The sequence below is a fragment of the Onychomys torridus genome, chromosome 23 (assembly GCF_903995425.1).
Source record: "Onychomys torridus chromosome 23, mOncTor1.1, whole genome shotgun sequence".
NCBI classification, from domain to species: domain Eukaryota; kingdom Metazoa; phylum Chordata; class Mammalia; order Rodentia; family Cricetidae; genus Onychomys; species Onychomys torridus.
In genome coordinates this window covers 61,589,371-61,608,369 of record NC_050465.1, presented here as the reverse complement: position 1 = coordinate 61,608,369, position 18,999 = coordinate 61,589,371, and the positions used below count along the sequence as shown (strand labels likewise).

The 18,999-nt window shown below is 42.3% G+C and overlaps 1 protein-coding gene across 1 annotated transcript; it reads left to right on the top strand.

Annotated features, from left to right (window-relative positions):
• Positions 1-686: 686 nt before the first annotated feature.
• LOC118573463 (cofilin-1-like) lies at positions 687-1,189 on the top strand. The gene has a single exon (XM_036173788.1). It carries the CDS (start codon positions 687-689, stop codon positions 1,182-1,184), a length of 498 nt encoding a protein of 165 aa, XP_036029681.1. The 3' UTR covers positions 1,185-1,189.
• Positions 1,190-18,999: the final 17,810 nt, after the last annotated feature.

The window sequence follows — 18,999 nt, the reverse complement described above, 5'->3', positions numbered from 1 at the left end:
AGGCTATTGGTCTAAAATGCAGAGCCTAAGAGTCTACAACTTTAGTTCAGTGTATGGTAGCACAGTCACAAAATGTAAACAGGGACTCCCACAGGTAAGCAATAATCTTCACAATGATAGATACCACTGACCCAGAATTCTGGTACCTGGGACATTGGTACTATCTGGAGCTGACTGTGGGGGCACCAGTGAGTTCAGCTGTCCTGAACATCTGTCTGGTCCTTCTTGTGGTCATCTCCCAGAAGTCTGTCCTCTGCCAGATCCATTCTTCCAAAAATAATTTCTACTCATCTGCTGTGCTCTCTGCTTCAAGGCTTCACTTCTCCTAAGTCTTTACTTAATCTTCACTCTCCTTAACAATAAAGCCAAAGTTCCAAACTTCAAAGTCTGTGCTACATTTGTGAACATGAAGCCTTCCTTTGGTCTCAATTCTCTTGGCTACAAAATGAGAATATGACATTCTACCTAAGAAGAAAGCAAGCGTCATAAATGTGTACAGGGATAAAACGTGCTAATGTTGGTAACATTCTGTCTGGAAATGTACTTGTTTAGGTTTGGACACTGTTCCTCACAGACATTTTGATCATGTCACTATAAGTAAAACAGTTGGGAGTCAGATCCCAGCAGCAGCTGAGGTGGCTCAGTTCTTCTGTAGCTCTCCCTGCCTCCCTTCTGCTTCCAGAAACATGGCCTCCGGTGTGGCTGTCTCTGATGGTGTCATCAAGGTGTTCAATGACATAAAAGTACGCAAGTCTTCAAGGCCAGAAGAAGTGAAGAAACGTAAGAAGGCAGTGCTCTTCTGCCTGAGTGAGGACAAGAAGAACATCATCCTGAAGGAGGGCAAGGAGATTCTGGTAGGAGATGTGGGGCAGACTGTGGACGACCCCCACACCACTTTTGTCAAGATGCTGCCAGACAAGGACTGCTACTATGCTCTCTATGATGCGACCTATGAGGCCAAGGAGCGCAAGGAGGGCCTGGTGTTCATCTTTTGGGCCCCTGAGTGTGCACCCCTTAAGAGCAAAATGATCTATGCCAACTCCAAGGATGCCATCAAGAAGAAGCTGACAGGAATCAAGCATGAATTACAAGCCAACTGCTATGAGGAGGTCAAGGACCACTGCACCCTGGCGGAAAAACTAGGTGGCAGCGCTGTGATCTCTCTGCAGGGCAAGCCTTTGTGAGCCACCTCCAGCCCCCTGCCTGGAGCACCTAGCAGCCCCAGACCTGCTCATGGGTGTTGCAGGCTGCCCCTTTCCTGCCAGACTGGAGGGGTTGGGGGGATCCCAGCAGGGGGAGGGTAATCCCTTCACCCCAGTTGCCAAATGCTCCCCCCATCCCCTGGACCGTCCTCCTCCCTCCACCCTGACAGTTCTGGCCTCCCCAAACTGCTTTTATCTTCTGATTCCTCTTGGGTTGAAGCAGAACAAGTCCCTTCCCAGGTACCCAGTTTGGGGGGAGCCTGCTTTTTTTAATGACACCCCCTACTCCTCATCCCCCCCATCCTATGCTGCCAACTTCTATCCACAATAGTGACTCTGTGCTGGTCTGTTTAGTTCTGTGTGGAAATGAAATGTGGAAATGACCCTCCCTGCACCAGCTGGTTGCCTCCCCTTCCCCTTGTTCTCAGCCACTCATGGAAGCAGGACCAGAAAGGGACCTTCAATTAAATAAAGAAAGACAAAAGAAAAACAGTTGGAAAAGTATGTATGAACATGGGAGTTTGTTTCATGAACAAAGCTATACAACCTCAGAGCAGCTTATATTTTCGGTTGAATACTCCTTTGTAGTGGGACACCATCCTGTACATTGTGGGACATTTGGAAGAATTCCCAGCATTTATTCAATAAGCACCCCATGCATTGTGACAATAAAATAACGCTTCAAATGTGGCCGATGCCCACTTCTCTCACCTTCGGGCAAGGACCAAAAAGCCTTCTAAACAGTGTCTGTTAGATGTCTATGCTACGGTCTCAAAACACTGTGGATGCTCCCTAAGGAGACCAAGATCCTACAATGGGGACATTATAAACAAGACAGAAGATGTATCCATAGTAAATGATTCTCTCAAAGAAGTGTAAATCCAAGACCTGGGAGGCACAGAAGGAACCTGTCAGATTAGCGAGCAGAGCCTGCAGAGCAGAGCAGAGCCTGCGTCCGTCCTCCGTCTAAAGAACCGAGGGTCAGTTTGTTGCAGCATCCCTGTGGAGATCAAAGGCAGCTAGGTATTGGGTGATCCACACAGCTGTTACCCAGAGAGGGTGCTGCAAGACAGAAGCTGGCATTTCCTCAGGGAAATTGGGTGAAACAAGTGTGGAAAAGAAAGGAAAGGTCAATGAGGAGGTGCCACAAATGGTCCACAAGAAGATGGCTTATATGGCAAGACTCTCTTCTATTTGATTTCCTAACCCTGTGATATTCCAACCTCTGGCAATTTTAATAGTTCCCCTTGTTTCTTTTTTATTTCACTCTTTCCTGGATTCGGTTTGGGCTCTTGGGATATTGACACTCATTCCCTCAACTTGGTGGTATCAGAGTGAGTCTAAGAGTCTGGAGCTTTTTGGTGGCCACACCTTCCTATTCTATTCTAAGAACGTTGATGATCAGCACTGGCAGTGCACAGGATGAGGGCAATTGGAAACACTCCATGTATATTAGACCTGAGTTCAGCTTTGAGGCCAACACTGCATGAGTCCAGATGGGACCATCCATCTAGCTGTCAGGGCAAGATTCAAAACAGTAGAAGCTGAGAAGTGCCTGTCATATTGACAGTGCCCCTTGAGCCCACGGGGGGCTTTTGAGGTCAGTGCTACATGAGAAAGCCTTTTGTCCCACTCTGCTTAGAGAATGCTAAGAGAGCCAGGGAGGATATAGATAGTGTTATGTAAAACACAATCACTGGAAATATCTCAGCGTGTGTCTTGCTGACAGTGGGAAGTCCAGCTCCGAGAGAAACACTGTCAGCAATCGTGGCTATTTATGTGAAGGATTAAGCTAGAAAATGCTTATTCTTATTGATATTTTTGGTACTTCTCCCAGAATTGAAATTGTTTTCAATATGCTTTTTTGCTTGCTCGGACTTCCGTACTTACAGCTGATTCTCATGAATGCATCCATAAAGTTTGCATTGGCCACTATGCATTTCATCCTTACAATGTATGGGAATTGAGCTATTCTTGCAGAAAGCCTTTCATCAGGTGTCAAAAACTCTAGATTCAGATCTCTGATGTATCCTATCTTAGTTCTGACCCTGAGAAAGTCACTAATTCTATTTGTCACCCCCAAGTATTAATCTAGTGGTCCTGTTTATTTCTTAGGATTTCTATGAAAATAAACATACATGAAACATATAAGCAGCTAAAAGAACGAAGAGGAGAGGAGAAGAAAAAGAGAGGAGTGGGAAGGAGGGAGGAAGAGAAAAATGTCAAGGCATCTAATATTATATTTTAAAGACTTGACCAACTCTTCACAGGGAGGTAAAAATACTGATAAAGCTTTTATAACCTATTCTGGTCACCCCCCAGTCACATAAAACACTCCAAATCATATATAACACTTTGTGTGTATGTGTGTGTGTGTGTGTGTGTGTGTGTGTGTGTGTGTGTGTGTGTGTGTTTACCTCACTGTGTTATCTTCTTAATAATTGGTGAGAAGAGCTGAGCTTAGCAGGGCATGCCTTTAATTTTTCTAGAACATGGAAGGCAGAAGAAGGTGGATCCCTGAGTTGAAGTCTAGCCTGGTCTACATAATGAGTTCCAGGCCAACCAAGGCTACATAGTGAAACCTGTCTCAAAACAAAAACAAATATATAAAAGAAATACAGTTATATACCTCCTTACCTTATGCACAATTAGTGCTGATCATCAACATGCTATTGAATAGGAAGGAGTGGCCACCAGAAGGCTGTAAAAACTGAGACTCACTCTGATACCACCAAGTTGGAGGGATTGAATGTCCATATCCCAAGAGCCTGAACTTCAAACAGAAAAGAGTGAAACAGAAAGGAAATCAAAAGAACTATCAGAATTCCCAGAGAGACTGGAGTAGCATGGGGTTAGGAGATCCAAGAGAAGAGAGAGTTCTGCTATGTATGACATCACTTCATGGACCATTCATGGCATCTCCTCCAATATACCTATATGTATCTTGAAGAGAAAACAAGCAAGCAATTGAGCAACACATACTTCTGGTGTGCAAAGAGCCTGGCTTAATATCCAAAGTGTCAAACTCAACCTAGATTTTCTTCTTGACCGATGGCCTGGCTTGATGGCTGAAGGAGTTCTGAGGAAGTCAGTCCACCTGGGGAAGCTCACTGTTTGGAAATCCTAAAGCTTTCTTTGAAGGGTAAGCAATAGCCACAGGCTTAGGTAAGTCTTTCACTGAATCTGACAGAAAGGGTCAGTTGTGACCACAGACCTGTAAAGGGCATCACAGAGCGAATAGATACACTCCTTTCAGCTCCTGCTGTCTGTGAAAGAAATCACTGAAAAAAAGCACTTAAGTTGCAAATAAGCAAATTAATTAATTATATCGTATTTGCTTAGGTAAAATTGGAGCCTAAGGAGTTAATAGAATGATAAAATTGGTTGACAATACAATGACAATGAAGGGGATTTTATTTATTTTTATATTTTAGCTTCCCATCAGAAGGATTTCTACCATCAAGCCAAGAAGATCCAGCTATAATCTCACTGATGAGCTAGACATTTTTGCCAACTAAATTCCTGTTGATTCATGACTGATTCTGTTTTTCAGAAACAAACAAACAAACAAACAAACAAACAAAAAGAACTTATTCTGTAATGGTATGTTTGGTCCATAACAAATGGGTATAATTGAGGGTGAAAGTGGATAGAAGGGGTCTCTTTCGGGAGCTGATGAAAATATATTAGCGAATATGAGCATTTCTGCCCCCAGACATATAAATAACATCTGTAATATCAGAACAAAATCTTAGCTGCCTAGCTGTTGCTCTTTGTGGATGGGAACTGTCAGGACCTGGGATGCTCGGGCTCCTAGGCCAGTGGACTGTCCCCTGCACACAGCTCCCTAACTCTCCCTAGAAGACTGGTGAGGGTCGTTCTCAGCAGGTGGGAAGAATATTACCCTTTATCTTACAGCTCTTCTGTGGAGACCTGGCTGCCGGAAGGCAGGTCCCATGCAAGATGAGTGTGAAGTGGATTGTTGACTTAGCAAAGCTAAGCAGTAGATACACACACACACACACACACACACACACACACACACGCACGCACGCACGCACGCACGCACGCACACACACACACACACACTATCCTAGTATCTTCCAAGAACTTTTTCATAGTTTACTCCACTTTATCATGCCTGGAATCTCCTGGGTAGTTATTACCTCTGTTTTGAAACTCTTGAAATCAAGGCCTACCAATACTTAGTGACTCACCCAATATATCATAGAACTTATGCAGTAGAACTGAATACTGAGCTCATGCCTGAGTCTCCAAACCCATTGTCCTTCCCAGTATATGTAGAGCTTTCTCTCTTGCTTCACTAAGTGGGGACAGCATCCATGTTCTTAAGAGAAACCCTAGATCCTTGGTAATGAATCTTTTCTCTACTGAGGCCCTTTTGTCACTAATCATAAAATTATAATAATTTATGAGTACAAATAATTTTTTACTTAGGAGTCGAAAAGAGTGTAAAAAAAAAAAAAAAAAAACAGGGTTGTATTAAGCCTAACACACATACCCCTTGGCAAAGCAACTTGATGTCTCTAGTAACTAGATTCCCTTCTTTTCCATCAAGTTGTCTGTATGTCCTTGCATCAAGTATGAGCATCAGAAGGGTGCACAATATGACTGACTAACAGAAAAAAATTCCAGAAATGACCTTAAGTGAAGTGGATTTTCATCAGTGATTGATTGAAGATCTACATGATTTCCGTCTTGCTTCCCTGCACAGCCCTCTGTGTTCCTGACGGATTGTGACCCTCCAAAAATCATATGTCACAATGCTTTCCATGTCCTCAAATAAGACAACTGGCAAGAGATAAAGAAACTTGAATAAAAATATGAGACCATCTTGTCTTGAAAGCCCAGAAACTTCTGAGAGGGCCCCCTTGACCCCCCAAGAGGTGATGGAGCATTTGGTTACCTGAGAATGGGCAAGCCACCGGCCTTTTCAAGCAGATGAAGTGCTATTCCATCAATCAAGGGCATGGAGCATGGAGCAACATGGGTGATAACATTTTTACAAAACAGAATTTTAGCTCTGTGAGGGGGAATTCAGGAGACTCCAATCTTCACTCCATCTACATTTTCTTCTATTCAGGTTGCCCTTCTAGAATCTTATTTATTGTCTATTAAGGCATCATTTCTTTTACAAACTGAGACTCCACACAGACACATTCGTTCTCTGTGAGTCTGGACTCTTTTAGGGGGCTGTCAATGGTACACTGTTTCCTTTCTCATGGACTGGCTCACTAAAACTTTTTCTCACTGTTCAGCCACTAGTCACATTTGCAATTTTCACTCATGTCTATCTGTTTCCCATGTGGTTATGTCTGCAACTAACATCCTCTTTCTCTGCCCGGCCCTTACTTTGATGCCAGGTTTGTTGAACATGGCATACTATGGTAGCAAAACTTCTGGAAACTTCTGAAGAGTAGCTGGCTCAGATTTTCAAATGTCTCTTCTTGTTTCAAAGGATGAGCTAAGAGTCTGTATAATATGTCCCTTGAAGGGAAATTCTAAGTAGGAACAAAGCAAACTCAATACAGATTTCCATGCATTGTCACTTCTTGTGTTTAAAGACTTTGTCACCAGTCAGTGGAACCTTTTAGGAAGCTTGGGGAACTTCTAGGGGATGAGACCTCAAGGGAGGAAGTGAGTCATGGGGGGGGGGTGTGATTGTTTTAGAGCTTGACCCCACTTTCTGTCCCTGTTGGATTTCTCACTCTGGCTGAGATGTGACCAGCAGCCTCCTGTTCTAATTGCTGTGACTTCTGCCATGATGGACCATGTCCCCTCAAACTGCAAGCCAAAGGAACCCCTTCCTTCTTTAAGTTGCCTTTGAAAGATATTTTATCTAAGCATAAAGAAAAGTAATTAATGCCATATATTATATATATAAGATATACATTAAATGTGTGTATGTGTATAGTAGAATAGGTAAGAGGAACCACATAGTAGCTCACAAGTATCTGTAGCTCTGGTTCCAGGGAATCCAGCACCCTCACACAGACATACATATAGGCAAAACACCAATGCATATAAAATAATTTTTGTTTTGTTTTGTTTTGTTTTTCGAGACAGGGTTTCTCTGTGTAGCTTTGTGCCTTTCCTGGATCTCACTCTGTAGACCAGGCTGGCCTCAAACTCACAAAGATCCGCCTGCCTCTGCCTCCCAAGTGCTGGGATTAAAGGCATGCGCCACCACCATCTGGCATAAAGGGTATATATATATACCTCATATATATATATATGAGGATCTCAGGTCCCCTGGAACTGGAGTTACATATAGTTGTGAGCTGCCTCATGAGTGCTGGGGATTGAACCCAGGTCCTCTAAAAGAACAGTCAGTATTCCTAACCACTGAGCCATTACTCCAGCCCCTTAAATTATTAAAAATAAAAAAAATTTCTCCGGGCTGGAGAAATGGCTCAGAGGTTAAGAACACTGGCTGCTCTTCCAGAGGTCCTGAGTTCAATTCCCAGCAACCACATGGTGGCTCACAACCATCTGTAATGAGATCTGGTGCCCTCTTCTGGCCTGCAGGGATACATGCAGACAGAACACTGTATACATAATAAAATAAATAAATCTTAAAAAAAAATTTTCTCCAAAACAGAGTGCAAGACACTAACCTTTCCCTACAAAGCTCTGTTTTACTAACTCACACTTCAGTAATGAATTTTTATATGAATCTCACTTTTACATAGCTGGGAAATTGTTGTTCAGACTATTATTCTCTATCTCAAATTTTAGCTCCTATTAATGTAAAATGAAGAAAATATTTTCCACATTTGATCTTCAGAAAAAATACAAGTAAAAATAAAAGTGTTCTAAAAAAAAATCCATTTTATGTGACTTTTCACTTTTCTCTCTAACTAGACAAGCTGGGCTGCATGGAGTGACAAACTACACTGACTCACAAAATATATTTAAATTCTGGTTGGAGTATTGGATTTCTTTTTTCTTTCTCAACTGTCTTTCTACCTTTTGGGGAGAAGCTTAAGATCAGTTTTTGGAGGAGGTCGGGTGTAACTACAGTAAGTGGATTTAAAATATGTCTTTTAGAAAAGAATAGAGGAGAGCTTTTGTTATGGAATGATTTTTCAGAAATGTAGAGAGCACAATTACTAAAAAGGGAGGGAAACCAAGATGTATACACTGAATGGATTTCAGTTGCTATGAGTAACTGTGTTGGTTGCTGTATTGTAAAAGTGTTATTCACAAACACAGGATAAAGTAAAGGAACAATGACAGAATATTCGATGTGATCATCTTCACTGCCTGGACCACTTGATTTGAGGAAAGCAGATGAATGTTGCAGAAAAAAGATAAAGGAGGAGGTAGCCATAGAAATTCATGAAGCTATTCATCTTGATAATTAATCATCAATCAAGGTATGTAAATTCAATACAATTCCAATTATAAAACTCAGCATGGTGTGTGTGTGTGTGTGTGTGTGTGTGTGTGTGTGTGTGTGTGTGTGTAGACAAGATAATTCTGAACTGGAAATGGTGGGAATGGAGCTGCAATAGCCAATAGAACTTCAAAAAGAAACCAATCTAGAGTACGCCAAATTGAAGACCCTTTTAGAGCTGGAGAGATGCCTCTGTGGTTGAGGCCACACACCGCTTTTGCAGAACATCTAAATTTGGTTCCCAGTTGGTTGGCTCACAGCCACCTGTAATTCCAGCTCCAGAGGATCCAGTGCCCCTTCTGGCCTCCTCAGGTAGTGCACTTACACCACATGTATATACCCACACACTGATACACACACATACATATAACTTTTTAAAGGACTCCTTAGAAATGTACAGTCATCCGACCCATATAAAAATAACCAAAAGATGGACAGGTGAATCAATGGGCCAGAGGAGAAAATCCAGAAATAAACACACACACACACACACACACACACACACACACACACACAGCACACACAGTAAGCACAAAGTGGTGATTCTGGGTGGACCCTCTAACTACGTAAAGCATGATCCAGACGTGTTCTGCCGTTACGATTCAACTGCAAGTGAACAAAATCATGTAATGCCTTGCTTATCCCATTCCTGCAAAGGGCCCCACTAGGCCCAGGTGACTATTTGGAGCCAACATGTTTTTCAACCTTTGCCTCAAAACAGTGCACTTCCGGCCCAGTGATGGGAGAAACCCATGGTGTTCCACATCTCTCCACTGCTAATGACTGGCTCCCCAGCTCTCCCTCCACAGTGCTCTGCAGCAGCTACTCTTTTCCCTTTGTGTGTCCATGTCTCCTTTTTAATCTTGCAAGACAGGGCAGTTGCTTTGCAATAAGGTCCCTTTCTCTGCTGTAAGTGACCTAGAGTCATTCAACGCTATTGTTTCCCAACTGTATTAGTGACTCCAAATTCAATTTCAAGGCTCTGGAAAGCTTTCCACTGTCCACCTTGAGTGGTGCTGCCTTTGTTTCAGGGTCCTGTGAGGCAATTACTCTGGGATCCTTGTCTCCCTTTTAGCAGGCATCTGACTAAGCCAGAGAGAACTGCTGTGAGCATGGGTATGGTGCCTGGGGCCTGGCAGTGATCCAGGGCATCATGGTTGGGGCTTCTGTCACATCTTTGGAGGCTGTGAATAGCCAGTAATGAGAATAGAGGGAAATGTCATGCTAGGGACTTGCAGTCTACATCATGCAAATCATCTAACAATATAGTGGAGATGCCATTATTCACAGTATATAGGACCACGAGTGCTTTTCCAACAGTAAACTCGAATAATAAGCAATTATGGGCATATTTTAAAATGCAGATGCATGCTCCTGATTGATGGGTGGGACGGTGTTCACTGTGATGCCATTGAAACATGCTATTTATGGTTGTCGTCAATTATATCCAAGTTTATCAGGGAACAGCCTTGTGAAACTTAGCTTCCTCATTTGTAAAATTTATGTCCAAGGCATCTTTCAGTTCAGACCTTTTAGGCCACCTGCCTGATGAGTACCTAGAAATAGTTTTCACTCCGTTCTCCATGGTTTCTTGTCATCTAATCACATAAATTCTGTGCCCCCATAATGGGAAATAGATTTCTTTTCTGGTGCCCAGGATAATTGAGTGGTCATGGCTGTTTGGGTTGAGAAGGATTCTGAGGGTATTATGGGATGCCCTGGATACAAGTTAGGGATTCCATAGTAACTATATTGCAGGTGCGCATTCTCCATCCCAGTGCGTGCTCTATTTCTTTATCTACCCATTCCTCATTCTGGGGAGCATTTATGCTGTTCAGATCATACATATACTAATGAAGGAATCTAAAGGAAGTTTACAGTGCTGGTGTGTTAGAAATTTCAACAGATTATAATCATAGGAAAACTTGATAAGTACTATGAGACTCACGCATTCAATAATAAAGCCTCAGAACTAACTCAGACCTAATCTTTATTGCAAAAAAAGAAATGGATTAGTGCAATAGGTGTCTATCAGAATGTCTCCCTCCACCTTTATGAAAGAGTAATACTCTCTTTCCTTTTTTTTTTTTTAACTCTTTATGTGTCCTTTTATTCTGCTGAAAAGAAGCACCCATGTTTAGTACCAACATTTCCTGAAAAATAATATTAATAAATAAATTATTAAAAGGCTACTCTATGAAGCCCACATTTAAAAGAGACTCATTTATATCAAAGACAAAGCTAGAATACCAATAACTGTTTCTCCTAACACAGTCCTCAGTCTCCTGTCCAAAAGGTCTAAAAGGAAAAGGTCTACTGCTTTCCTTTCCTGAAAATAGTTAAACTCAATACTAAATAATGCTGGACCTGAGAGTACAGGCCTGTGATCCCAGTTACTTAAGAGATCAAGGCAGGAGGATTGCAAATTCAAGGCTAGCCTCATCTTCACAGTGAGTTTAAGGCCAGTCTGGCTAATGTAGTGACACTCTGTCTCAAAGTAGAAAGTAAAGAGAGACGTGGAGTATAGAAGACTTGCCTAGCAGGCATGAGCCCCTGGGTTCAGTGGCCAGCACTGTAAAACAAACAAACAAATAAATAAATAAATACAATTCCTGTGTGTATGCACAAGATAGCATTAGTTTCCGGCACTGGAAAATAATTAATTAATAAATAAACAAAACCAAAAAAGAGTTCCTGTATATATGCACAAAATAACATTTCCAATTAAAAATTAACTGATCAGACAAAACACAAACTGAGATTTCCAAAGAAGTTTTACTACCATTGTTCTGGAGTCATTTTGACTACTTGTGATGGTTAGCATTAATTCTCGACTGATAAATCTGGAATCCCTTGGGGAGACCTCTGGTCATGCCTGCAAGAGTGATGATAGCGTCTCAATGATGTTAACTGCTATGAGATGTCCCATCTTCATTGTGGGCAGGGCCGTTTCTGGGGCAGAAGATCCTGGACTGGATAAAATGGAGGAGGCAAACTGAGTGCTTAGTACACATTCATTACTCTATGCTTCCTGGCTGTGGGTACCATGTCACCTGCAGCTTCAAGCTCCTGCGACTTTGATTTGGCCATGATGGACCCTGTGCCTGAACTGTCCTTATCCATGCTTTATTTATTAAGTCCCTGGAAGTTTAACTGACTGCAATTCAGTCTTCTGATTCTGAGAAGTGTTGACTTCTCTTCAGGGCTTTCCTAGGGCTAGCCTGTCTTTTCCTGGTAGGCGAAGCCCCATGGTACATGTACATTGATTATGTGTGTGTGTGAGATTATAGGTGCCTGATAAGTAAGTGTAGCCAGCCCTAGACACGTAGAATGCCTAGTAGGGGACTATAGCTAGCCTTTGATGCACATAGAATGCCTCGGACTGTAGCCAGCCCTAGAGACATGTAGAATGAGTGTTGAGAGAGGTCTTAGTGAACTTGAGTTTGTCCTGCCTTAATCAACCCTCTCTCTGCTTAATTCAACACCTCATTCCAGCCTGGAGCCACCTTCCCATTTCTCCTGGTGATGTTTTTAGATGGCTGGAATATAGGGGGCTCAAAGATATTCTTTCATGAAAACAGCCTGTGTCCTAGAAAATATGAGAGTGACTAGTACACTGTGGTGGTATTGTGTTCCCCAAAATATTGTGCACCCTAATAAACTTATCTGGGGTCAGAGACAGAACAACTACAGAATTAAACATAGACGATAGGCAGTGGTAGCACACGCCTTTAATCCTAGCATTCCAGAGGCAGAAATCCATCTGTTCAAGGATACAGCCAAGCCTGGTGACTCATGCCTTTAATCCCAGGGAGTGATGGCAGAAAGCAGAAAGCTATATAAGGCGTGAGGACCAGAAACTAGAAGCATTTGGCTGGTTAAGCTTTTAGGCTTTGAGCAGCACAGTTCAGCTGAGAATCATTCTGGATGAGGACTCAGTTGAGATCCATTTTGGATGAGGACTCAGAGGCTTCCAGACTGAGGAAACAGGATCAGCTGAGGAAACGGCAAGGTAAGGAAGCTGTGGCTTGTTCTGCTTCTCTGATCTTCCAGCATTCACCCCAATACCTTGCTCCAGGTTTATTTTCATTAATAAGACCTGTTAAGATTCGTGCCACAGTACACAGAAACATTACTTTGTTCCCTATTACACTAAAGTCATCCTCTCTCCAAATCTCAGTGGCTTGAGCCCCAGCTCTCCAGTGCTTTTGTAGAAAAAGAGCCTGCAGAAAATGTTTCCCTCTGAGGTTATGGCATTTGGGCCTCTGCTACTTCACCATCAAATTTAGATAATGGAAATAAAGGGTAATCTTTACTTTAAAAATGCTTATTTGGCCAGATATCCTAAGTCTAACAATCATATGAGGGACTGGATCAATATATCTGGCATACAAAATTCAGAAGTTCTGGGTAAAGGCATTAAGGAATTATTTTTGTTTAAACTCTGCATTTTCCCTAGAGAATTCTGCCTTCTGTCAAGATTAAGCTGTTCAGGCCTTAGTATTTTCTGTGAAATAAATTCCTTTGATCTCACAGATGCCATGGAGACAGAGTGCAGGAGCCCATTACTCAGAGAGAAAACAAATTTCATGGGGTTGCAGGCATATGCTCTGAGTGTCAAGACTGGACACAGTAGTCATTTTTGAACTAGAAATTGAAAGACCTGTACAGAAATGTTTGTTTACCTAAGACGTGCTAATTCTTCTTGGAAGGAATAACAGTTCAACATCTGTGTGGTCAAATAAGGTTTCCCCAATTTGAGGTCATTGTTGGGGAATGGTTTAACATCCATGTACAACACCAACTGTCGCCTTAGGCATGTCTGGGAGAAAACAGTTATTTAAGGCCAAACCTGCATCCTCTTTACCTTTCCTCCAAAGCCCTGGCACGTATCCAGTGCTCAGCAGAAATACCCAGAGTGAAGAAATCCACAGCCAACAGAATTGGAATGGGGCAGGTGTTTTCATAGTAATGTGATTTTCTTTTCACTCCACAAGGGGGCGCCTGACAGTGTATGGAGACATGGTTGTCAGACTATGGGACTTGGGCGATTATGGACTAGAGGGTAGAAGCTAGGGGTGTCCATACATATCCTGTGGCATACAGGGAGTCTCCACAACAAAAGACTGACTGTGAAGTCCGAACTGCCACCGGTGTTATTGTTGAGAAAGGTCGTGTAAGCCATTAGAATGAAGCAGATATCCCTCACTTTTGGAGAGTTCTCTGTAGATGGCTACATCAGCTAAAAACCCTGGCCTGGGTCCTGCTTGCTCTTCGAAGTAATATACCACATACTTTACAATTCAGGCTCCAGGGAGGCCTGAGGTGGTCTTGTCGAGCCCAGACTGGAGCAGGCGAATCTGTATAATTTGAAAGTTCACTTCTGGAAACCCCTTCGTGTCTCTGCATCTGAGGCACGTAATAAGTTTCTTAAGTTGTTCAAAATTGAGTGGAGGAAGCGAGTCCCATTTCAAGATACCTGGGCCCCTGAATAAGCGGTGTTTTATATTCACCGAAACTTCTGAATTTGTTTCATTTGGAACATCTGGAATGTCGCAGACCATGGAATTGTAGCCCTTTGTTTTCCTTCATTTTGTTCTTCTCAATGGACAGTAATTTCGAGGAGCCGACCTCATCTGAGAAGATTTGCCAGCCTACATCTCAATATCCTGGAAATGACTGCTTTAACAATTATGGAGTTTAAAGATATATTTGAAGTCACTGTCCAGCTAACATCATGCGACAGTGGTCTAATGGACATGGGTGACTCCCAAAGGAAGGTTTCTGCTCAAACACTTTGTCTTGTTTTCCAGCGCAAAGGGCGTGGCCCTCGCTGAGTGGAAGCAGGAGACGTGATGCGGGCGGGGCCAACAACCATCCTTTTCAGGGCGTGGTACCCAGACTTCCCTGCTTCATTGAGAATAGAGCCACTAGATGCTCCAGGTCTGAGGGGACATCACTCTTCCATGGGAATCTTCTTAAAATGTGTCTGCCAAGATGAAGATAGAAACGTCTAGGACTTCCATTTCTCTGAGCCTCATTGGCAAGCGTTTGCTATTTTTTAGTACTGTTGTTTAGTGTATAACATCACTGCCTATATCTGACTCCTAATTAACTCAAAAATTTGGTTAGACATGCAGTTTCTGTATAATACTTAGATTTAGAGGGAAAATATATCCCTGACTGCTTGTTAGCATTCCACTCTCTTGGTGGGGGTGGAAACTACATGCTTTACTCTCTTTACTAGCTGGGGTGAAGTCGATATTTAATATCTAGCAAAGGTATTTATTTCAGAAGTGTCTTTTCACCATTCACTATTGTTAATTTGCTTTCTAATTCTTTCATACTTTCTTGCAGTTGTTAAGATTCATCCACCATCAACACTCTAGGTTATCATCTCTATGGCAACAGCACCCATTTCTTGAGCATCTTCTTGGCACATTGTGGGGCTTATTTTACATAATATTTCCTCAAGTTTTGTGATAACTACATAAAATGAGGTTCACAGCCTAGATTTTGCAGGGAAGTATACGTCGCTAACTTAAAGTTACATAACTGCTTACAACCGGCTTACAAACAAGGATGCCCTTGGTGATAAATTCCAACAGTATAGAAGACAGATGAGAATCAGAAAGCTTCTTTTTTAAACCCCATGCAGCTATTCAAGACTACATCTTTGATTTTTTAAAAAAAAAAAAACTGAGTCTCTGGTTTGGGTGGTGGTAGACTCACTAACATACACATAATAAAACTTACATAGGTTTGAATACAGACACACAGAAACTCAAATCAGTATGGTGAAAAACAGAGAAACCCCTGTAAGGTCAGAAGATCATATCAACATTGATATCTAATTATAATAATGTGCTATAATTATGTGATGTGTTACCATTGGTGGGTGGGTTAGATAACTTAGGGAATTAAGTGATTGTTGTGAAAATTTGATGTCTTGACTTTGATCTCCAGAACCCATGCTCAAAGGACAGAGCCATCTCCTGAAAGTCACCCACTAACTTCCACATACAGGCTATGGTACATGTGTCCTCACATTCACATACACACATATACACACACTAAGAAAAATTATTACCCCTATAGGAAGCTGGTAGATATATACTACAATTTGAATGATGATATTTCCACCAAAATTTATGTTAATCCATTCGTATCTTGATGGCCATCTAGGCTGAATCAAGGTCTTGGCTATTTTTGAATGGCATTTTATTGAGCTATAATGAATTGAAATTATTTCATCTGTAAGGAAGTATATGGAACTTGAGATCATCATAGTAGGTGAAATAAGCCAGGCCTATAGAGACAAGTATCGTGTTTTCTGTCATATATAGAATCTATATTTAAACATGAATATAAATATATGTCCATGTATGTGTGTGTGCGCACACACACACACACACACACACACACACACACACAAACACACACACGATGCTATGAGGGAAGAAAAGACCTGAAGTGAAGAGAGAGGGAAGTAAGAAAGGATAATAGCAGAGAAAAAAGACAAACTACAACTTTTCTCTCATTGAGAGTCTAGATTTAAATATCTATATGCACATCTAATATGAAAGCAGAAAAGGAACTATCGGGGTGAGGGCAGGAAGGCAATTGAGATGGGAAGAATATGGAGCTAGCTACTGCATCAAGGTACAATCATATTTATGTGTAAAATGCCATAATGAAACCCATTTTTCATAGGCTACCAAAAAAGTGTCAAAACCTAATTCTCAGGATTAACAGTTATGTCCTTTAGCTTCACCCTCATAACAGGGCTATTATAAAAGGACTCAACACTGAATGCAGGGCTCTCCTGATCTTTCATCCCCACTGCCATGTAAGGGTGCAGGGTTTATCCCCTACAGAGGATGCAGCAATAATATGTAAAGGAAAGGCAGACCGTACACTTACCACTCAGCAGTCCCGCCGACATATCCAGTAGCAAGAACTATGAGATATGACTCTGTTGTGTATAAAGTAACCTCTGTTAAGTCTTCTATATGATGTGTTCAATTGGGCTCATATACTGAAAAGATGGTTCCTAGTTTGAGAGTTCCTAGACACTTCCAGAAGGGAGACCTAACTAGAAGTTAGTCACTGGGGAATCTCTCTATTTCAGCGATTCTCAACTGTCGGAAAATGTATTTCCAATGGTCTTAGGAACTGAGACACCACTCAGTAGCAAAATTAAAGTTATGAAGTAGCAATGAAAATAAATTTATGGTTGGGGGTTCCTAAGGCATCAGAAATATGTGTTTTCCGATGGTCGTAACCCACAGGTTGGGAACAGTTGCTCTGTTTTATTTCTGAGTATTTCACAGTGTGTATTTGTGTTGGTCGGGATTCTCTAGAGAAGCAGAACAGATAGAAAATATTTATTGAATTTGGAGAAGGTGGGATATGAACTGGGGCTTTCTGAGAGCAGCCATCTTACAAGGAGGCTGAGGATGGAAAACAATGGCGTCAGTGGGACAGAAGGTAAGGCAGAAAAGGTGTGAGGAAGGAACAGAGGCAGAAAGGGAGGAAACTCTGGAAAGCACACAAGGGAGTCTAGAGTCCATTCCAGAGAGCTCAAACTCCAACTGGAGACGCTCTGCTCAGACATTGGCCTGAGAGTTCCTGCTGAGCCTGGGAACCATGGTTTGAGACAATGAGCCGCCCGAAAATGTATCTAGTACTTGCAGTTTTAGGTCATTTAAAGAGACAGAGAAAGATAGAAGACAAAAGCCACCTAAGCCGCTGAGCCAGCAGAGGGAGGAGTCCTGCTGGGTAAACCTCCTTTTCTTATCCTGACCAGTGGCCAGAGGCCACTTTCAAAGGACCCCTGCTGAACTGGTGCCCAGACCTCTCGGGAGGGAACCGGGCCTTCTCCTCCCACGTTCACACCAAATGGCTGGGAAGACAGAGCAAGTATCACAGGGTCCTCCTCTTAGATCTGACCTAAAAAAAAAACACAAAAAAGTCGAGAGTAGAAGACTCAAAGCTTGAATGAAAGCCGTGCTGTGCGGAACCCCATGAGGAGAGCTCTGGTGTACGCAGCAGACTGGTGGAGATCGCCAGAAGAAAACCCGGGCCCTCCACCATGCCCACACAAGGACCCATAAAGCCATACTCTGCACTAACACCCCATTCCTGCAGGAGACTGCGTCCAGGTGAGCGTGGCATGGAGGCTCTGCTCTCATGGCTGACCACATGAAGGCCAAACTTTTACCAGTCTCCATGCTCACACACGCTAGGGACAGCACCCACCCTCTGTCCTTGTGAAGGGTTCCCTGTACCCCACCTTGGAGGAAGAGGAGGCAGAGGAAGGCCTTGTAAGGAACTGCATCCCCCACTGTGCTCTTTCCTTCACTTCTGTGCTCACTTTAATTCCTAGTCACAAAACAACCAAATGGCAGGGAGCAGATACTTACCTCTCAACAATAACTTTGAATATTAATGATCTCAATTTTCTTATCAAGAGACGCAGACTGGGTTTCAAAACAGGACCCATCTACGTAGTGCCTTCAGAAAGAAAAAAAAAATGCACTTTTCCTGGCAAAGAAAATCACAGCCTTAGAGTGAAAAGTAGGGGAAAAATTCCAGGCAGCCAGGTGTGGCGGTGCATGCTTTTAATCTCAGCACTCAGGAGCCAGAGGCAGGTGGATCTCCAGGAGCCCCAGGACAGCTTGGCCTACATATTGAGTTCCAGACCAGCCAGGGTTACATAATGAAACTCTGTCTCAAACAACACACACACACACACACACACACACACAAATCTAGACAAATAAAACTAGAAATCACACAGGTTTGTCCATACTACTATCTGATGAATTAGACTTTAGAAAAGATAAAGGAGCTGACTTCATACTGATTAAGGGAATAGCCCATCAAGCAAGCATTATGGCCCTGAACATTTATGCACTAAACAGTGGCACACCAAGTTTCATCAGTGCTCCTGGATGGAAAGTCACAGACTGACCTCAACACAATATGGGTAATTTCCAAACTTGCTATCACAATGCAGTTCACCCACACAGAGAAACACAATTAAGCAGCATTCTACACTGAATGGACGAACATCCAGAGAATATTCTACCCAAAGACTGAAGAATACATTTTGTTTTCTTGGAAACCCAGGCAGTATTCTCTAAAATAGACCATTTGTAAACACACGGAACATCTTAACAAAAAAAAAAAAAAAAAAAAAAAAGAATTGTATACTATATGATCACAATGTAGTAAGACCAGAAATCAGCAGGGAGAGAAACTATGGAACAGGCATAAGTTTGTGAGACTGAACAACTCACCATGGAATGAATGTTGTTATAAATGGGCAAATTGGCCTTTGGTTTCCTTCTTGGCCTCTTTACCTCCCACCTG